This window comes from Colletotrichum destructivum, chromosome 3, assembly GCF_034447905.1.
Source record: "Colletotrichum destructivum chromosome 3, complete sequence".
Lineage (NCBI taxonomy): Eukaryota > Fungi > Ascomycota > Sordariomycetes > Glomerellales > Glomerellaceae > Colletotrichum > Colletotrichum destructivum.
Window position 1 is genome coordinate 5241526 of NC_085898.1, and position 20601 is coordinate 5262126.

General features: G+C 55.4%; 8 protein-coding genes across 8 annotated transcripts; 3 read left to right on the forward strand and 5 right to left on the reverse strand.

Annotated features, from left to right (window-relative positions):
- Positions 1–1284: 1284 nt before the first annotated feature.
- On the forward strand, positions 1285–1596 carry CDEST_05711 (uncharacterized protein; the record flags this gene model as incomplete). Its single annotated transcript, XM_062921870.1, has 1 exon — positions 1285–1596. The coding sequence occupies one exon, from the start codon at positions 1285–1287 to the stop codon at positions 1594–1596; it is 312 nt and encodes a 103-aa protein (XP_062777921.1).
- Positions 1597–1902: 306 nt separating this feature from the next.
- On the reverse strand, positions 1903–4480 carry CDEST_05712 (uncharacterized protein). The gene is made up of 3 exons (XM_062921871.1): positions 4275–4480; positions 4135–4226; positions 1903–4076 (listed from the first exon to the last, which is right to left on the reverse strand). Exons 1-3 carry the CDS (start codon positions 4428–4430, stop codon positions 2135–2137), a joined length of 2190 nt encoding a protein of 729 aa, XP_062777922.1. The 5' UTR covers positions 4431–4480; the 3' UTR covers positions 1903–2134.
- A 1010-nt stretch (positions 4481–5490) lies between these two features.
- CDEST_05713 (Putative GNAT domain, acyl-CoA N-acyltransferase) lies at positions 5491–6383 on the reverse strand (the record flags this gene model as incomplete). Its single annotated transcript, XM_062921872.1, has 1 exon — positions 5491–6383. One exon carries the CDS (start codon positions 6381–6383, stop codon positions 5601–5603), a length of 783 nt encoding a protein of 260 aa, XP_062777923.1. The 3' UTR covers positions 5491–5600.
- A 328-nt stretch (positions 6384–6711) lies between these two features.
- Positions 6712–9291, reverse strand: CDEST_05714 (Putative major facilitator superfamily, MFS transporter superfamily). Its single transcript, XM_062921873.1, has 4 exons — positions 8577–9291; positions 7942–8403; positions 7324–7750; positions 6712–7261 (listed from the first exon to the last, which is right to left on the reverse strand). The coding sequence occupies exons 1-4, from the start codon at positions 8958–8960 to the stop codon at positions 7065–7067; spliced, it is 1470 nt and encodes a 489-aa protein (XP_062777924.1). The 5' UTR covers positions 8961–9291; the 3' UTR covers positions 6712–7064.
- Positions 9292–9957: 666 nt separating this feature from the next.
- Positions 9958–11931, reverse strand: CDEST_05715 (Putative FAD-binding domain, FAD/NAD(P)-binding domain superfamily). The gene is made up of 3 exons (XM_062921874.1): positions 10988–11931; positions 10219–10859; positions 9958–10158 (listed from the first exon to the last, which is right to left on the reverse strand). The coding sequence occupies exons 1-3, from the start codon at positions 11575–11577 to the stop codon at positions 10052–10054; spliced, it is 1338 nt and encodes a 445-aa protein (XP_062777925.1). The 5' UTR covers positions 11578–11931; the 3' UTR covers positions 9958–10051.
- Positions 11932–13388: 1457 nt separating this feature from the next.
- Positions 13389–15317, forward strand: CDEST_05716 (uncharacterized protein). Its single transcript, XM_062921875.1, has 5 exons — positions 13389–13579; positions 13648–13791; positions 13855–13902; positions 13962–14259; positions 14324–15317. Exons 1-5 carry the CDS (start codon positions 13487–13489, stop codon positions 15064–15066), a joined length of 1326 nt encoding a protein of 441 aa, XP_062777926.1. The 5' UTR covers positions 13389–13486; the 3' UTR covers positions 15067–15317.
- A 482-nt stretch (positions 15318–15799) lies between these two features.
- CDEST_05717 (Putative chloramphenicol acetyltransferase-like domain superfamily) lies at positions 15800–17465 on the forward strand. The gene has a single exon (XM_062921876.1). It carries the CDS (start codon positions 15837–15839, stop codon positions 17457–17459), a length of 1623 nt encoding a protein of 540 aa, XP_062777927.1. The 5' UTR covers positions 15800–15836; the 3' UTR covers positions 17460–17465.
- A 515-nt stretch (positions 17466–17980) lies between these two features.
- CDEST_05718 (Putative tyrosinase copper-binding domain, di-copper centre-containing domain superfamily) lies at positions 17981–20550 on the reverse strand. Its single transcript, XM_062921877.1, has 5 exons — positions 19587–20550; positions 19291–19453; positions 19142–19228; positions 18879–19060; positions 17981–18770 (listed from the first exon to the last, which is right to left on the reverse strand). Exons 1-5 carry the CDS (start codon positions 19772–19774, stop codon positions 18239–18241), a joined length of 1152 nt encoding a protein of 383 aa, XP_062777928.1. The 5' UTR covers positions 19775–20550; the 3' UTR covers positions 17981–18238.
- Positions 20551–20601: the final 51 nt, after the last annotated feature.

The following is a 20601-nucleotide window of genomic DNA, read 5'->3' on the forward strand; positions in this document are numbered from 1 at the left end:
GAGCCTCCCTCCAGTTTTGCCCTGGAACGGTCAGCTTGGTTTTTTGTCTTATATGGACAAACTCTGGTTGGAAACCCCACCCTCAACGCGAACGAGGTCCATTCGAGATGAACTCTGCCCTTGGCTAGGCTGTGCAGTTCAGTAATCTGGCCTGCAAGCTGCTGGACGGGATCCGTGTCATGCGCATGTTGCCGATCCTACCTTTGACGCCCATATGATTTGAGGCTCCGGTGGGATGCGTGGGTCCCAGCACCTAGAAGCCGTGTGGGCAAGCTGATCTCTACCTGAACGGGCCCCGTTCGAAAAGTCATTAAACTGCTCAACCTCTGCCTTGGAGAGCCACCATTCTGCTCTTGCCGCTCCATCTACTATGGACTGGCCACAGAGTGGTGTGAGTGGTGACAGTTTTCTGCCCACGATACGGTTCAACACGCATTGTAATAATATAATACTCACAGCCGAAGTTGACGTTAAGTGACTCGGGCTAACCTTTGCGGTCTGACCTTATTATTGTTGCATCTCCTGTCTTGGAATCACTTTTCCTATGAGGCAGGCAGTTAACTGTCTGCTGTAGATCAATCACTCGTTTTGACTTTCAGGTTCAGCTGAGCATGTATAAGGCTTGGCGTAACGAGATTGCATTTCCGTGGGCAGATTCTACTTCTGGCCCTTCACCGATCACGCCCTAACACTCTTTGAAGCTTGGCCAGCTCGAGCTTAGCCCCTCCGCCGACATTACAGTTCGAAACTATTGTTCTTTACAGCTCCATCTCCATTTTACCTGTGTTTCACCAAGAGTAGGTTTTGATGAAGTGGAGATGAAGCTCTTGTACCAACCTTTATCACTCAATCTTCCGGCCGTCAAGAAAGACCTCCTAACCTGCCTCGCGGCTTTCGAGGGCGACATTGACCGCGGCAGGTTATCAAGCCCCAAATGCGGCATGGGCTACACACATGCGCTAGCTGCTGTCAGCGGCACCTATCACCATACCATGTTTGCGGACTGTTGGGCCGAGGAGATTGCGCAGAACACCGCAGAGAGTCCAAGGCCGTCGCAAATACCAACTCGTCGCCCAGGCCCCTTTTCATGATCAAGATGACCCAATTCCGAGCGGCGCACCATGATCAATGACCCTCGGGAATTCCTCGAGCATGGGTGATCAGCTGACGTGCCCAAGCCGTACCTCATCTGGTGGCCGATTCGGCCAAGCCGATATGCCCTTAAGGTTCTGACGCAAAAAGTGCCCAGCATGACCGAGCAGGTTGCCGTGGCTGCCATCTACGATGTATGTGGCTGCTCGGCAGTCCCATAACCCGTTGTACGTCGAAGACTTGGAGAAGAGGGCAGCAGTGGAGGGGATATGTCTCCAAGACGGAACTTCCCAGGATCCGAACGTCAAGGCATTCACGTTTGACATGGAACCCTCGGGCTTTTTCGACTTTTATGAGAGGTGTGAGGTCCACTATTGCAAATACTCCAGAGAGGGACCATATTGGGGCGGCATGGGACCCGACATGTCGCGAAGCAGAGTTGGGCGTTTGGGACAGCATGGGAATCCCGGAGCAGATGCCCTTGGATTTGCAGGTTTTAGATAGGAGAGGCTATCAAGTCGTCGACAGACAACACGTCATGTCCATGTCGGGTGATCCGTCGTCATGTCTATGTAGGATAAAAGTTTATGTGACAGGATTCTCGTTGCCAAAACTTTGGCTTTGTAGATTGTCCTGGCCTGCTCGTGACATGATGGAGGTTGGGGGCAAAATGTTCAATAATGAACTCGTCTCAGACTCCAAAGCCCAAACTAGAGAGTCGTGAAATTACGGCGTGCTGTTACATGGAACAGTGTACATGTGAAAGAATCTCACTCCATGGGCACACATAACTAGAAATCAACAAGGCCCAGGAGAACTCTGTCTTCCCAAAAGAGGTCGACTTAGGAGTGAAGCTAATCAGATCAAAACCAACGGAACATGTAGCAAGATTACTTACAACGACAGCATGATTCCCACTTGGCTAGATGTATTCCCCGTTGATCCAGCTGAAAAGAACACAAAGGACTATCCAGTAAAGATTTGCAGAACGGCCGTCCCTTACAATCTTGTGGAAGGCAATATCCTCTTGGACCCTTTGCCATCAGTCATGCCAAGTACCCGAAAGACTCTGCAGAAGCTCAAAGTTGGGCATCCAGACCGGACTCCCACCGTCTTGGTCTATCCAGTTCGCAAGCTCGGCCACCATCGGCCAAGCGCCCTCAAACTCGCCGCCACCAATGCCGCCGTCCCATGATGGCAGGAAATTGTTGAAGTCATCGACCGCCTGTGCTGTATTAACCCCCGGACTCCCTCGATCGGCATCCTGTCCACCGCTCCCAGAGGAGCCCGTCGCCTTCTCGGCCCGCATACGAGCCGACGCCATTTCCGCAAGGCCGCACTCTTTGTCTTGGAGCTTCTCCAGGGCGGCGTTGACGAGGACCTCGAACGCGTCCCGGTACTTGCGGACCCAGGGGGCCCTCTCGCCCATGACGAAGAGCACCAGAGAGCACGCCCGGATGTCGTTGGACAGGGCCACGGACCAGACGGCGTCGCCTTGCGTCCAAAGGCCGTACAGCAGCGTGACGCCGGCCACGAAGACCGTCTGGACCGCGATGAAGCTGTGGCCGTAGTCGAGCGTCTGGTGGAGCCTCTTGTGCGACTGGCAGATGTCGCCCGCCGCCCGCATGCAGAGCCCGTAGAAGGGGTCTGAGAGCGGCAGGATCGGTAGGAAGGGTTGGATGAGGAGTCGCAGGGCGCGGTTGTAGAGAAGAAGGGCGTAGTTCGTGTCCGGATGGGATGCCGGGATCCAGTCCGTCAGGGATCCCCGCCACGACTGGAGGAGCTGGTACAACCGGTCGAGCTTCGGCCGCAGGGCGTCCAGGGTCTTGTCTGTGCGGTAGACGGAGTGGTGGATCCTGGATTCGATGCGGCGAAGCCTGAAGAGGACTATGGCGAGGGTGATGTCGTTCCCGGCGATAACACCGGCAGGTTGTATGTTACTATCGCTGATGATGATGGCGTGCGGGAGCTCGACGTCGATCTGGTTGTCGGCGATGCTCAGAGGCCGCCCCAGCGATACCGCGATCGTCCTCTCCAGAGAGTAGACGGACCAGAACAGCCTGCGCCTCCGCTGCACGACGGGGGACTCTGGGATGTTTTGCTCGTGTGCGGCGCGGTGGAGGCCCAGGTCGATGGACGTCCTCATCGCCAGACCAATCATGTACCACAATCCGTGGCTCGACGTAGACCGGAGGTGGAACATGACCAGCAGCGTCATTGCCTCGATGTTCTGAACGGTCCCCGATTCTCTGGCAGCGGATATGTGCTGGAGGGCGGTGGTGTACAGTGACTTGGAGCAGATCGTCAACGAGCCTGGCATCAACAAAAACAGACAAAGGCGTGAGTAAGGGGGGGAACATACCTCTGGCGAGAAACCCGGTCCGCGCTGCGTGAGTTGAACTACAGTTGCACCCACTGCGTAGACGAGATACAGCTTGAAGATCCCAAACCGCTCGGCCTTGGTCAGGCTCTGCGTGGGCGTCGCGGCTAATGCGTCTCGTTCTTTGTGCAGCTTCCATAACTCCTCGGGCTCCAAGAATGGGTACTTGGAATGCAACTGGGATGTGTACGCCTTCAACATCTTGGCCCCTTGCTCTTCGGTCGGCGGCTCCTTTACTATGCTATGAGCCAGCATGTCTTCCACCGTAAGGCCCTTCGGACCCGGGTTGATGCTGTCGTCTTGGTTACTGACAATGCCATCCTGAATGACCGGCAGCATCTTGTTCCAGACGGTGGCCTGCACCATCTCGCCAAGGTTCAGAGCCAGGGACAACCCCGACGAAGGGCCGACGTAAACAGGCGCCTCCAGGTTTCCCAGCGAGACGTGCGCAACGGCGTCGCTAAGAGCGTTCTTGTCCCTGCCTGACGAGAGTGACTGGTTGCTCGCGACGTCCTTCGCGGGGGTTGAGGCCGCTTCCGGAGTGGGTATCTGGGCCAGTTTGCTCTCCAAGAAAGCCACCCGCGCTTCCAATGCCCTCGTGTACCTGCACCCGATCTCAGCTCATATGCCAATGCAACTCAACTTGGACTGCCACTACTCACGCAGTTGAAGGGGCTTCCTCGGTGACATCCAACTTGTCACACTGCGCGCCCGACCTGCGGCAGTTGGAGCACACGGGCAGCTGTTCATCACACTTTTTTTTCGAAAACAGGAGTCAGAAAAACAAGATGTCCTTTCCCACGTGTTTCCCGGGGGGAGCCTTTGTCAGAGAAACCTTTTGCTTACGGCTTTTGCATCTCGTACACGCGGTCCTCCCCCTCTTTCTGGGGTTGGACGTTGCACCCGAGGGAGCAGCCTGGGGCGGAGAAGCCGAGGAGGGCTGGGCGTTTGGTGTCATGTCCACGGCCCGATGGTGAGATGTGTGTGTTGTTGTGGGAGGTGCCGAGGCCGATGATTGCGGACATCCGACTTAGATAATGATGAGGTTCCTGGTGACGGTGCCGATGTCGCCCCAGGCTGATGGTCAACGTCGGCTGAGGACCGTGTGACCGTGTCTAGCTGGGATCCCCTCGGACCATGTCCGAAGCCTGTCTAATCTGATCGGAGGCTCCGATAACTCGGCGTTTGGGACTTGCTTGCAGCCCCCCCCCCTGTCGGCATTTGACGACTCTAAGAGAAGTCTCTCTTCGGGCTATGCTTCTCTGTACTCGGGACACTCGGAACCAAATGGTCCATCGCTGGCCACATGAAATCATTCGGTGTGCTTCCATCTCCCGATCCGAGTTTCACCAGCAGGTGACCTCGATCAATCCCACCGGCATCAAAAAATAAAAAAATAATAATGAAAAAACAGAAATGCTCTATTGCAAGTCATGCACTAGCCACTTGCACGGACGAGATGATCAGAAAGTGGACGAGGGCCGTTTGAGATGATAATTACGGGAAGCTTTTCTGGGAGAAGTCTCCTATTTTGGCATAAGCTGTACCCCGTTAAGCTTCATGCTGTCGAAATAAAAGACAATCTGCGTTTATGAGTAAGTATATGTTCAACAACTAGTCTTTTCCTTGGTGAAGTCCAGTTTCTGTGTTCTTTATATACTGTACCATACGCACCTACGATGGATGGAGTTGACGGATCCTAGCTAGATGAGAGGTTGCCCCCCCGTATGGAATATATAGCAAGAGGTGTTGCATTGTTGCGGCAACCCCAAGAAAGTAAAGATTAGCTACTGCGGGCACTTGCGAACTTTGGAGATTTAAAGACATTGTTGGATGCAAGTTGAGGTTTGGTAGGGGCCGCATTGAAGGTGAGTTGTAAAAAATTGACTGTAGTCACCATTGAACAATCACAGTCGGATAGTCAATCCTGCAAAAGAGGCGCAATTGGAGTTCTGAGCACTTAGCTTACGAATCATGGATTGCCATGTGATTCAAACACAAAGTATGCTATAGTCCTTTTCTCTATGCTCAGGTCAAAAGTCTCCCAAACCCATCGCTCTCGCAGCCCATGTTCTATGTCACCCCTTCGCTTTTCCTTTCAACCACAAATCTCTATCGTGTCGCACATTCAGAGCTTCTTCACCATGATGTCGTCCGTCTGGACCACCGAACCAACAACAAAATCGTGGTTACCGCACGCCCTGTACCCCCACTTCTCATACGCCTTCCTCGCCCGGTAGTTCTCCTCCCAGACGCCCAACCAGATGTGCTTGAACCCCTGCTCCCTGGCCATGTCCTCCAACCGGTCCGCCAGAAGCTTGCCGGCGCCGGTGCCGTGGGCCTTGGGGTACAAGTAGATGCGCTGCAGCTCGACGGTCGCCTCGAGGTGGGCCACGCACGGCTCCTTGGTGCCGCGGGTGAGCATGGCGAAGCCGAGGACGTCGCCGGCCGGGTCCGTGGCGAGGATGGTGTCCCTGTTGGGGTCCTCGAGGTCTCTGGTGATGGCGTCGAGGCTGTAGGACTCGTCGAGGAACGCCTGCAGCTCGTGCGGCTCGACGGAATGGCCGAACGTGACCGTGAAGACGTGGGCGGCGAGGTCGGCGATTGTTAGGGCGTCGGCGAGAGTGGCTGGTCTGATGGCCGTCACCGCCGACGGGCGGCTGCCCTCTTGGTTGTCCGACGACTTCGCCATGGCTGTCATGGTTGAAGATGAAAACGCACTGGACTGGATGGGGTTGCGGGTGGTGACTCGGTGGTTGGTGTTCCGAAGGATCAATTGCCACCGCACAAAGGTGCCAGCGACGTACTTAAACGAGCGGATTGGGCTAGCAATGAATAACACGTGATGAAACGGCACGGTTTTCAAACCCCTTTTTGCTGAGCTTACGCCTCGCAAACCGGCCGTCGTCATGTTGGCGGGAACTGGCCTAAATAAACGTCCTTTTGTCAAAACGAATGCCTCTCCGAGACACGTCATCGTTATTTTGCAATCCGAGCCCGAATTAGCCTTTTGAGCCTGCCAATGGCAATCCTCGCCTTTGCTTAGGCGCGCCTTGTTGTCAAAGCCACCCCTGGCAGGGATACGCCATTGTCCCTTATAGAGACTCTTACTGAGAAGAGGCCCACAACGCGGCTACGCCCTTGGCTTGACATTGACATGTCTCTGGAGAACAACATGGAAAATTTCGGTCAGAATCTTCCGCTAACGCTTTATGTACTTGAACTAAGACAGACACACTTGTGGGGATGCTTGAGTCAAACAAGCCACCGGCTGATAGCTCGTTCAAGATCAGGTTTGCCTTAACAAAACAACTACACTTCCACAAAATGGCTATCAACTGTTCCAATCTGCGGGTCTGCGGGCCGTGCTGAAATATTGTTGAGCATCACGAAATGGAATTTGGAGAAATAGGCAAGATGCCGCAATCTGTGACGGGACCAACTTTTTTTTTTCTTCTTCCCCTTTTTAAATGACTATGAGCTACATAATGATGGTGACGTAGAGAGATAGAGATAACGTATTCAATGAACAGGAGACTTAGCTGTATCAACGCCCGCGGCCCGGCAGCATCAACCCACCACAAACCCCAACTCAAGCCTGTTCAGATTTCGCGTCTTTGTTGTTTCGTTCTGTGCCGAAAATGACAATACAGCAGACAGCCGCACTGGAAACCGCGACGAAGAGGGCACTCACTGTCGAGAACCAACCCACGCCTATGCCGTCGATCCCCGGAAGGACCACCGCCGTACCGATGGCGGCGAAGGTATACCTGATGAAGTAGTTTCCGGCTAGCACGTACGTGCGTCAGTGATATATCCTCATGAGGAGGAGAATGGAACCCTGTTCTTACCCATCACTTCGGCCGCTCTGTCTCGGAACACGTCGAGGCAGTAACTGTTGAGACAGGGGAAGCAAACCATCTGAGCGACTCCCTGCACAAACATGCAGATGACGGGCAGGGGAATGCCGCCTTTGGCCTGGTCGATCGCCCACCCGTAGATGATGGTGCTCGCGGGTATGACCACGCCCATCGCGATAAACGCACTCCGCAGTCGGTCTTCGGGCACGCGCTTCCCTCGCTTGGCGATCCACCTCTTGACCGTTCTGTCGGCGTAGCGACCGCCGACGAAGGTCCCGACAAGGTATCCGGCGCCCGGCGCGAGGAAGAAGAAGCCCGATTGCAGCGGGGTCGTGAGGTGGAACCGAGGGTTGATGACGTATCGGACTGGCGTCAGGAGAACCTGCATGTTCCATAAGACTGAAGAGGCGGCGACTCCCTGGAGGGGGTAAGTTAGCCACGGATGCATAAATCGCCGGGGGCTTACTGCGTTGGCACCGTCCGCTTGAAAATCACGGCGACGAATACCGAGTCTAGCTTGAACAACTTTGGCACTGCTACTACTACTGTAGGGAACCACAGAAGAGAGACTGTTATAGTCGTTGACATGGTAAGAGAAGGAAGACTTACCACGATGAGGATCTTTGGGTACTTGAACAAGGCAATAACTCGGAAAGGATTCGCCCACTCCCAGATTTGAGACACTTTCCCCTTGACGGTCAAGCCCTCCAGCTCTTCGGACCACTTCCCGTGGCTGGTCTCCGGCAGGAAGGCAACGGACAGAGCCATGGCGACAGCGCCCAGCGCTCCTTGGAACCAGAAGAGGCTTTTCCACGACGAGAAAGTGACGATGACGCCGCCAATGAAGGGCCCCAAGGCCGGACCGATCAGAGTACCGCCGAGGAACCACCCCAAGGCTGTGCCGCGCTCAGTTGGGCGGTACACGTCGCTGAGGCAGGCCGAGCCGACCACGAGGAAACACGTCCCGGCGAAGGCCGTGATGGAGCGGAAGATGAAGAAGGCCGGCAGGTTGGGGGAGACCCCCGTCGCGAAGGAGAAGACGCAGAACAACACGGACGATGTGACAAAGATCTAGGACGTTTAGTTTTCGACTAACGTGATGACGGCAACTAGGTGGGAAGTTTCCCAGAAAAAGAAAAAGAAAAAGAAAAAGAAAAAGAAAAAGAGAAAAAAAAAAGCTCTTGACTGCAGGCTACGGTACATGATGGTGAGATTTTGGTACAGAGGTTTGTGATCGTGCTTACCCATTTTCTCCCGTAGACCTGGCTCAACGGGCCCCAGAAGAGGACGCCGATGCCCATCATCAGCAGGAAGAGCGCGTTGGTGAAGTTGATGACGGTCCCGGACGTGTTAAAGGCGGCCGCCACCTCGGGCAGGGCCGACAGCACCAGCAGGGACGCCAAGTTGATGCCGAGGCCGCCAAAGGACACGATGGCCGTGATCAGGGCCTTGCGGCGGGGCGTGAAGCGGTCGTACACGGCCTCGTCCTCGCGGTACGAGTACGGCCGGCTCGGGGTCTGCGCGATGATGTTGACGCCCTTCTCGGCGTTGGACGTCCTCAGCGCCAGCAGGTCGGGCGGCAACTCATCCCTCCTCGTGGGCACCTCCGACAACGTGTGGTCAGACATGATGATGGGCGGCGGCGGGCTGATGATCCTACGGGCGGTTCTTCGGACATGGAACGGGGGCCGCGGCACTGCATGGGGGTTTTGTATCGGGTAATAACTGCAATTTCAACGACACTTGATGATGGTCCGACAGGAGAGTAGGCAAGTTTCTGACAAGCGAGGATAACAAGGGGGGCTTTGCCAAGAAGTGTGTCCACCGAACCAAGAACAGCCAGGCATGAGTTTATTCCGTTCGTTTCGTGGGGGGAGGACAACAGGCTCCGTATATAAGGCGTTAGTGATTCAAGGTAATACGCGAAAAGACCACTCCGTACATCAGCGTCCTCGGCGGCATCCAACCGAGTTTGCCTTTCCGAAATCGGGGGCACTCCCCAAACCCATCACCTCTGACACGGCCTCCCCCCCCCGAATACACAATCGGGAAAGAAAAACCGGGAATAAAGATTTCATTGGATCTTGTCTTTGGAAAATCCTGTGCTAGCGGAGTGTTCTCCGCAGCGGGGAATATTACCACTTTTTCCCCCCTTTGCGTCTTTGTTGCTATTCCCCTCCACTCTTGGGTTGAAATCAGGCACGACATTGGACAGGGGGACCGTCCTGTTGATGCTCCACAGACTCTGCAATCGTCTTATCTACACTAACGTCTCATCAGCCTATCTGATCAGTATGGGTCCCTGATTGGCTTGGTAGTTCGAAGCTGGGCAAGCTATTTTGACGAACGCAGAATAAGCTTGAGCGGAACAAGGCCGACGGAGCCAACCTAAGCACCAATAGGTGGGAGGAGAGTCAATCAACAGAAAGCGCCGCCCGTAAAGAAGCACGACTACTCGCTGAATGATCAAATAGGACTCCAACTTGGATACATCATTGGACGAGCTAGACTGGAGGAAACAGAGACGAAAATGAATGTTGACGGGGAGATATTGCTGGTTTACGAAAAGGTGACAGTGTTTAAGCTAGGATACCGAGTTGAAGAACTCGGCTGGAAAGATTTCAATGTTCTTAAAGCAAGAATACAATAACATTGAGATCAAAATAATGAGCACACAAACACTCCTAAACAATACTATCTCTTGTACAGCTAACAAAGTTCACAACAGCGGTAACAACTTCTCAACCACCTTCCTTGTCTCCATGTCTCCATCCCAACCATAGAGGATATCTTCCGCTTCACGATCGTTGCCATTTATGAGGTTAGCTGAGCATGATTAGTGAATGCTGTCCCACCTGAAGCAATCAAGAGTTTGTATAAACTCACGTAACCAAGTGAATCTTGACGTTATCCAGATACAAAAGAACACCAGCCTTTGAATCCAGATGCTTCGCTTCACACCTTTCGATCGAGCTTGAGCGTTGAGAGACTTGATCTTGGACAGGCGCGGCAGTCGACACTCGTAGAGGCCCCTCACGGCCAAATCAACGGCGGCGTCCACGGCAATGCCGCCCTCCTGGAGCGCACGCCCGAGTAGCATGCCGAGCGCTTCCGAATCCTCGAATGCCTGGCTCGTGCCTTGGCCAATGTCGGGAGTCATGGCGTGAGCCGCATCCCCGACAAGCACGACTCCGCCATCGCCCCATGTAGGCAGTTCGGGAACCGTCCAGACGGGGTAGATGAAGGGTGCCGAGGCTTTCTGCAACACTCCCCGGACGTTTTCTTCCTCCCAATCCCCATACATGTCCTGGAGTATCGCGGATACAAACTCTCGAGGTACCTCCTTGCGGCTGGGCGGCTCGTCCGTATCGTATAGAGACCACCACGTAAGTGAGTCGTCCTCTGTGGGACGGTAGGCACTGTAACCCATGGATGCGTTGTCGCCCATGACAATGACCACCGATTTAGTGCTGGTCACTTCCTCCGGAATGCGCATGGGAATGAAACCCCAGATTCCACACCGTTTTCTGGTTTGAAGTATGTGTTAGCATTCATCGTTCCATCTAGTAAGTAGTAACTTTGTACAAAGCGAGAAGCAAGATTCTACGATGAAGCGATTTGACGCTCGAGAAGACCCGGCCCAAGCCCAACTTACGAAAACACTGCGGCAACATCCACGCTGTGACCACTGAAGAGGTGCTTCCGCACGGTACTGTGCACGCCGTCTGCTCCAATTACCAGATCAAAGTCCGCCGAGCCGCCGTCTGCGAACGAGATCACCGGCTTCGTGTTGCCTGACTGGCCCCTCTTCGTGACTTTTGCAACCTTGCGGATCACGACATGGTCGTCAGGTATCGCCTCCCTGAGGGTGCGCCACGTCGCCTGCCTGGCCATCATCATGGTCACGTCGCCCTCTCGCTGGGTTCTCCGCTTCACGGTAAGGTCCCAGCCAGTCGAGCTCCTCAACCTGACCGTCTCGTACGCATACCCGCGCTCTTGCATGGTTGCATGAACGGCAGGGTCGAGGTTGTGTAGGACGCGCATTCCGTTCGCGGGGATTCCGATACAACCGCCTTGTGGTGCAGGCACATCGGCGGTGTCGAGTTTCTCGGATGGTATATCTTGGTCGGGCGGGGGTGTGCGTGATTCGTAAATGGTGACATCGTGGTCACCTGGAAGGAATTTCCGCAGTGCAAGATAAGTTGACATGCCCGCGAGGCCACATCCTACGATGGCGATCTTCATGGCGAGCGTGGGAGCTTACTTGATCGAAGGGGAACCAAATTTTAAACACGAAGACTAAACCAAACCTCGAACTGGACTGCAACGCTGCTCGATGAAGACTCTTAATATCCAGTGAGAGCTCGGCAAAAGTCGACCTTTTTTTTTTTTGAAACAAGCCGCCGCCAAGCACGGAGTTGTCGAGAGATGCGAGGCCGAGCTGCAAGGGATGTCGCCATTCAGAGAAGTTCGGCACCGGAGGGATGCGAGCAAGTATTTACGGATTATCGGTGGCCGATGGACCGGGAGTTAATTGCTTTGTGGCACCCACGACGTAATGAATCGTCGGTAGGGTTAGTGCTTGCTACGTACTTAACGAAAGGCAGAGGGCAACTGTCGCTGTAGAGTTTGAACTGCTGGAAGTCAAAATGACCCGAAGAATGCACACCCCGCGCGGTAAGTTGCCGACGGGATGGCCACGAAGAGGGTAATAGTGCCAACCTGTTGATAGGTGGCCCCCAGCAGTCGGTTGCGTCCCATGTTCCCCGATTGCGCCCAGGTCCGCCAGCTTGATAACCCCAAGAGTTCCCTGTCCCCAGGCGCATACTCAACCTTTGTGAGAGACGCCTGGAAACCTTGACGATATCGTTATACGACGAGGTGACGATGTGGCCGCTGGGGCTCCCAGGCCCGGATCGATGATCTAGGAGGCAGACCGCTGTAGACTGGTCCAGCAGCGGACGGGAAGAAGGCCGAGATGGCTGGCCCCGAGATCGGCCGGGGTTCGAAGCCGCCGAGAACCGTCTCGCACCGGACTCGGATCCGTCCGCTGCCGGGTCGTCACGCTTCGGGATCTTGTGAAAGATGCCGGACGCAACATCCCTGCTTCGGAGAGGCGTGAAAGAGACGGGTCTTGCCTCGACTTGTGCAGAGCGCAACGATGCTTTGCGTGGCATGTACGGCATCTCAAAGCAATTTACGAGAGGAGCTCCGAGTTTCGGAGCCCGCAGCACAACTGAATGAAGGCATTGGCCATTGACTCGTTTGGGCTTGGCTTCGATCGGCCGTTCAACCTTCATTGCTGATTCCATTATCAAAAATGGGTATCTTCTTATTCCCTTTGTTTTTTCCTCCTCATATTCGGCCTACATGGTTAGAAGAAGCTTGGGTCTTGAGAAGCCCGCCGAATGATTCCAGCATTGCAAAGCAAAGCTACACTCTGGCATCACTCAGCCAGCCAAGCCAGTCCATGAGCGGGCTCTGTTGGATCTTTTGTCCATGCAGCGCCGAGCTGCTCCTAGTTGTCAGACAAGACAATTCATTTACTGTCCAACAAGGCCGGCCCAACCAACACGTTGGCCGCATGCCGAGTGACCCTGGAAGTAGAAAATGCCCTCCTTGCCCAGTGCACGAGATTGATTCTGCCCTTAGATGATGTCCAGCTACAGGGGGCATGGACAGGCCCTCGACTCTCCAATCCGGATTGTCATGATGACCTCGCATCGTCAGGTTCTGGCGGCCGCTTCTATGGCCTCAAAGTGCAAGGCCGCACCAACGCAAGGCAGACTTTTGACGCGCTCTATCCAACACGACCAAACAGTTGGTTGCGTTGATCCGGCCAACATGCGGCCAGCCCCAAAATCAAAGAATGGGGCAGTGCTTCTGGGTCTTTTCCGGCGTCAACACCATGCGCCGCAGGATGCCTCCTGTTCATTCGACCGGCTGCATGTTGTGCGACCCAACGACTGGTTTGCCCCGCGGTTTTTGGAGTCTTCGAGGCTGCGCGTGCTTTGAGATAGATCTGCTGCAGTTTAAAAGGGCAGCAGGCTTTCCATTCTTTCCTTCTTTCCTTCATTCTAGACATCATCCAGATCCCTTGGTTGAGTCGGAAGTCATCGCATTGTCTGTGTGCCCAATCTTCCACGAACTGGAAATGACAAACGCAACCGAGCCTCAGTCGCCGTCGCTGGAGGACAGATGGAGGCTCTGCAAGACGCAGGACGACCAAAAGACCTCCCTTATTGCAGTAAGCCGGCGTTACCGACCTTGTACCCCGTCCGTCCCGTCTCCTGACCAAGGCTGCCCTGCCCGTAGGACTTGTTCGACCATATCGGCGAAATCACAGGCAAACTATCAGAAGTTGAGTTGGAGCTCAGAGAGAAGAAGATCATTGTCAAGTCTATGTGGGACACGATAAATGACAGCAAGGAGCGGGTTGTTCACATGCAGACTGAAAAGGTTAGGACGATTCCCCAGTCGCCGCATATCCTTCCTTGATGCTTCAGACGCTAACCGGACAAGGATAAACACTGCTTTGCCTTGGTCCTTGTTGACGGCGATTGCATGCCAGTAAGTCGTACTTACCTATACCCGTAACCCGACTACCAATCCTCGCTCACCGTTTGCAGTTCTTGGACGACCTCGTTGAACAAGGCTTGGAAGGGGGCAAGAAAGCATCAAGCTTTCTCGAGCAGGCCGTGGCCTCGGAGCTGAAGTCTGTTGATCAGTCTCTGCCCCATCACCTGCGAGTTGTCGTTCGCGTGTTCGCCAACCTGAAGGGTCTCGCGATGACGTACACGGAAATGGGTACGATCCATAACCCCGATGTCCTCTACGAATTCGTGCGAGGCTTCAACATGACGAACGCCATGTGCGACTTTGTGGACGCGGGAAACGGTAAAGAGTGCGCCGATGAAAAGTTGAAAGGTGACTCCGGAATCCATCAAAATCCAAAGCACCCAAGGCTTCAACGCTAACACCCACCTGACAGCAAACTTCAAGTTCAGTGTCGACGACGTGCATTGCCGGCATATCTTGTTTGGCGCGTCCGCCGACAGCGGCTACGTGCGCCTGTTGGGATCTTACCTCGAGACCGAGGAGGTTCGGAAGAAGGTCATCCTCATCGAGGGACCCCCTTTTGCTCAAGAGTTGGCCGAGATCAGGCACCGGTTCCGTGTCGCCTCCTTCAACAAGGTCTTTAGACGGCAGAAGCTCGTCAACTTCAAGCGCAAGGTATCGGGATACTACGTGACGCCTCCCCCGACCCCATCGTCAGACTACGCGTCAGCAGCCGCAAAGCCCGCCTCGTCGTCGGCGCCGGTCCACATGCCACGCCGATCTTCCGCCTCGTCGAACGCAGCGTCGTCTGTTCTCGGGGAGATCGTTCGGAACAAGGCCGGAAAACGCGTCGACCCCCCACTCAGCTACGCGCTGCAGGACTTCAACATGATGAAGAACCGCAAGTTGTGCAACAACTTCCACCTCACGGGCAGATGTTACCACATGGAGACGTGGGGGAGGTGCTCCCACGAGCACGGGCAGTCGCCGACCCATAAGGAGTTGCAGGCTCTTGTGGCCCTTGCGCGCCACTCGTACTGTCATACAGGCTTGGACTGCAATGATCCCAACTGCGTGTTTGGTCATCAGTGCCCTCGGGAGGACTGTAACGGTGCGAGCTGTCGGTACAAGTTTCCCCTGGAGCTGCATAACATTGACAAGAAGATTGTTCGCTGAGTTGTGATCTCTGGTCTGGTTGAGTTGTTGGACAGTAGTACTGTCTTGTCTTGGGTGCTGGGTAGTGTTTTAATGGCAGTTACTTGTTTGAATGGCTCGCAAAGTGTGAATATGTGATGCAAAACTCTGACAATGACAGAGCTATGGAAGTCACATCCCACTCTCCTGTGACATGACCATGCGATGGACTCCCAGAGACGCTGATGATCAGTAGGATTCGGGCTGGAACCGAGGGAATCTTAGGCCCCGACGCAAACCATTGTAAGCAGTAATATATTGATACTTCCACATCGTAACTTGTCCTGGCAACTAACCATCAGACCGGGTGACAGTTTCAGAAAGGTCGATTCCTCTCCAGTCCTCCAACCTTCTTGCCTGATGCCGTGTGCTTTGATCTACTCATCATACCCGGTTCCGCGGTGAGTAATTACAGCTGCTTGACCATGCCTCAAATGGAAGCTGGTCGTGGAACAACGGGATCAACAGGGATCCAGGGCCTCACATTGCCCCATTTCGGACCCAGCGTCCAACCAACAGAGGGCAGACTAGTCCGTTCATGGGATGATGCAGGATGATTCATAACGGGGTCGAGTGATTTCTCGCCGAACCCAAATTCGGCCTTTGCTCGTCTGGTATCTGTAAAGTAAATTTTGATAAAGTCAACGGACACTGTGGCTCGTGAGACATCTAATCATCATGTGGCAAGCTCTCAAATCTTCCCTTTTCCAAATACTGTTGCTACGAACACCGTAAAGATCGTAACAGGCACAATGTCGACAAACAATGATTCAACAGGTGCGCCGGCACTCAAGCGTGTCGATCTCGTCCGAAGACTATTCCCTGAAACGCCGCCAACGAGCCCTGTCACGTCAGAACTTTCGATCATCGATGCCACGGTCGGCCGTTTCTCGCCCACGGCAGCCATATGGCTTTATGACAAGCCGGCAGGGACGGAGATCCCGCATCACGGACTCTTCGACACGTTAACTCGGGCACTCGGCCAAACCCTGAACGACTATCCACACTTCGCCGGCCAGATTCAATGGGCCTCGGAGAGCATGGTCAAGGACGACGATGTCCCGCGACACCTCGGTCGACCAGTGGTGGTCCACGGCGCGCCAACAGACCCCGGAGTTGAGGTGGTCATCGCCAGCTACGACATGCGCCTCGAAGAGGTCGTCCCTGGCCGTGATGAAAGAGCAACGCGGCTGAAGGAATGGAACGCCTCGGACTTCAGACAAGCAGACTTCCTACCGGACACCAAGACCGCGTTATCGTCCTTGAACGCCTTGGAGGGCCTGCCGGCCGTGGCCGTCCAGCTCACCGCGTTCAGATGCGGAGGCTTCGGCGTCAGCGCGAAGATGGCGCATCCCCTGGCCGACGCCGTCACGCTGACGAACTTCATGCACTCTTGGGCCGCGCGGTCACGAATCCTCTTCGGCAACAGGTCCGCGGCGGGCGACCTCGACCTCCTCAAGCCGGTTTTCAACCCGGCACAGCTGGACCAAGTCGCCGGACTGCGTCCCGGAAGCCCGCCAAACCCGGATAGAGTTGCAAAGGCCCGATCACTTCCCATGCACCGCTTCGACTGGTGGGCGGAGGACGCGCCGGGCTACCCCCAAGCCGTCAAGCCCGCCACGCTGGCGACAATGCCGCCGCCCGACGAGCTGGCGACCACAGAGCTCAGCCCGTCTACGTTCCCGCCGTGGCCGACGTGGGACATGGGAGCGGCAGTGGACCACGTCCAGATCCGCTTCGCCGCCGACGAGCTGGCACGGATAAGAGAGGCCGCTCAGGCGAGTCTGCCCGACGACCTCAAATATCTGCGCATCTCCAGGCTCGACGCTGCGCTAGCGCACATCTGGACGCTGATGAACCGTGCCCGCGGGTTCCGGGGGGGCGGAGAGAGCGTTTACGTGAATATCACCCTCGGCCTCCGGAACCGCGTCAGCCCGCCCCTCCCCGAGACATTCGTCGGATCCCCGCTCCTCTTGGGATATGTCGAGAAGACGGCGGACGAGGCCGCGTCGCAGCAGCTCGGCCCCGTCGCCGGCGCCATTAGGCACATGATGTCGCGGTTCACGCCGGACGCCGTGGCCGCCTACATCCACGACGCCGCGCACGAGATCAGCCCCCAGCGTCTATGGCAGGGGTTCCCGGGGACGCGCCACACGATCGTAACGTCCTGGGTCCGGGCCAGGACGTACGAGCTGGATTTTCTGGGCTCGGGAGGGTTGGCTCGGTACGTCCAGGGCGTGATGCCCAAGATTGACGGCCTGGTTCAGATCATGGATGTTGCGGACACGGGCGACTTCGATGTTAGTGTGTGCATGCAGCGGGATGCCATGGGAAGGTTGCTGGAAGACTCTTCCCTTCGTCAATATGAGAAGTGAATAACTGGGACGCAGTGATGGGAGAGGGGGGGGGGGGTCGTCGATATTATGGTAGAAGATGCAACTCCCTATAAGCATGACCCTTTGCGGGATCTTGGTGTCACATATAAGCTTGTTTTCATGAATCAAAACAATATCACACTTTTCCATGAACCAATCGGTTTTCAGCTAAAGAAAAAAAAGATACCATTGCGTCAATCGCGGACGGGAATTGAGCCCGACGTGGCTGTATTGTGTTAGTCTTGTGATTCGTGCGGAATCTGAAGATTCGGTGATGCTTACGGGTCGAACCCACAACCTTGAGATTAAGAGTCTCACGCTCTACCGATTGAGCTAGCCGGGCAAGCTATGTGAAATGTGTGATCGTAGTGTCGTCGAGAGAGTACTCAAGACCTCGATGTGCTACTTGTGCGTGGATCGTGAGGGCTAACCTCGTCTCCACCACCCCTCTCGGAGCCGAGATTGAGTTCGTGTGCAAGTTGAGAAAGACAGGAATGTCAACAGTAGTCAGATGTATTCCAAGAATCTTCAACCCTGGGTTGATGTTGTGCCTCTTTGGTTGAATTTTACTGTTTCATCACTTGCGGGAAGTGAATTATGAGAGATATCCACCAGACACCAACTCCTCTGTGTCTATTCACAGCTGTACAATATGTGCAAGAATTCTGTATACAATTGGACCAGTTGAAAATGTGCCGAGTAGGTCACAATAGTCACCAACTATTACCTACCAAGTCCCAACGAGACTCAAACCCGTCAGTTATAGTTATAGAGCGCCGTTATGCGTAGACATAGCACAAAGGAGAGCCGCCAATGGTGTTGAGCACGTCGTCGATGGTGCGGTTCTCGGCGTTGACACCCAGGTCCAGCACGTCGCTCTTGAGGGTGTCCCGGCTGGCGGGCCGGTTGTTGATGGTGATGGTGCCGGCGATCTCGAAGGCGTTCCAGAGGTGCAAGGCCTGCCACAGCCAGTAGACGCGGTCGACCATGGCGTGGTGCAGAAAGAAGCTGGGGTCGACGACGGACGAGTACAGGTCGCTGGCCTCGCCGTTGACGGTGAAGTGGCCGGCGGCGTGCATGCCGAGGAAGCCGTCGGCGAAGCGGCCCTGCAGCTCGTTCTGGAAGAGCTCGACGCTCCGCGAGGCCGGGCCGACGGTGATGTTGACCATGTTCTCGTTGGTGAACCACTTGGACGCCGTGTAGCTGCTCAGGTCGCGGCTGAGGCAGCGCGGGTTGTAGCCGAGTTTGCCGCTGGGGCTGGCTTCGAGGCCGTCCATGCCGGGGTTGACGGGCCCCAGGTTGACCGTCATGCTGTCCGAGACGGGGTTAGACAGACTGAAAAACATGGGGACCTGGGACGGACTCTTTACTCCCAATGAGAAGAGAGAAAGAGAGAGATAGACGCGATGCCCGGCTTACTTTTTGAACGGGCCGCTGGTGACACAGCCTCCACCATTGCCGGACGGCAGGACGATGGCGCCGGCGCCGCTGATGCTGCCGTTGTGCTCGACAAACGCACCGTCGCCGCTCAAGCTGGTGTCGCTGCCGTCAAAGACCGGGGACTTTGTGAGATCGTCCTGGTTCTTCAACCAGTTCCAGTACTGCAGAGAGTCAGACCCTGTTTAGCTAGCAACAAGCGATCATCCGCTTCCACTGTCAAAGAGTCATATGAATCCACTCACCGGCTGGGAGCCCTTGTAGCCGCACTCGTTCCGCAGAGCCTCCTCGTAGGCCCAGACGAAGTAGCGGTGCCACGTCAGGAAGTTGCCCTGAGGCTCCAATGTCAGAATCCCGCTGCAGATATCCCGGTCCTCGAAGAAATACGACTTACGGTTCCGTGGATCTTGGTTGTCTGGTTGATGTGCACGGCGACGAAGTCGTCATACCGGTTGCGGGCACCGGGGGCGAACTCGGGATCCGACTTGGACGGCGACGTCAACATGCACTGGACGGCGCTGATGTAATCCTTCTTCTCCGCGGACGAGAAGGACTCCCTTTCACAGAGGACGTCATGTTAGCTTTCTTTCCTCCCACCCCAGTAAAGTGACTCAGGTAGATGATGATGATGATGATGATGATGCCCTGTCCCCCCCGATCGGCACGGACACGGTGTGGGGGATGACGAACCAGTCCCGGCGGTAACGCGCGTTGAAGATGTTGCAGCTGCTGCGCTTGTTGCCGGCGCCTGACTCGACGAGGGCGCTCATGGCGCGGTCCTGGAGCTCGGCGAGGACATCGTGAGTCTCGACGGGCGACGCGAGAACCGGCACGCTCAGCAGACCGACGGCCGCGGCTAGGATCGTGATGGGATACATTGCTCGAGTTTTCTGTAGTTGTCGAGGGGAGAAAAAGCAACAGGCGTACGAGGGGTAGACAGGGAGAGTGGCTACGATCCAGAGGGACGAGGCTTGGTGCAAACAATCTCTCGCCTGTGGAGGAACCGAGGCGATGGACAAGGTCGCGTGGGACGTGGGACGAGGGACGTGGGAATCGAACAAGGCGGTCCGCGATCTTCACCCGACGGCAGACCGGATTCTGGACAAGTCCCTTAAGCTATATAGACAGATGCCTGTTCCTACGTTGTGAATAGATTAAAGAGGAGTCGGCCGCCCTGCATGAGTTGCCTCCGGACATGACCCTACAGGGCGCCGGACCCACGGAGGCGGACGTGGTAACCGCACTGGGCGGGAGGGCTTGGTGGACTTTGTTCGAGATGAGATGCGGCGCTCCTGTGGCGGGATATGAGAAAGGAGGGTCGGGAATCGAACGGTTTTAATGCGGCGGGCGGATAATACACAACAAATAGGGGACGAAAAACTGGATAGCCCAGATCTGGCGGACCCACGATGGCCCGGGATGGATTAGTACACAACGGAGCCCCCCCCCCCCCCCCCCCCCCCCCGCCAGGAGGGCCAGGCGAGATGGATGGATCAAGGGACAGACAGGGAGGATGAGTCCGCTGATGATTCTGTTGTTGCCTTTTCAAGGCGGCCAAGATTCAACGGCTGCTAGCATCAGGAAGACGGGGTGGGTGTTGAAGTTGTTGTAGTATCTCGTACTTGGTTGAAGCATGACTCTGGAAGCCAGTTAGTTGTATGAGTAGACTGCGTTCCCTCTTGTCCTAAGGGCCATTATGTTTAGC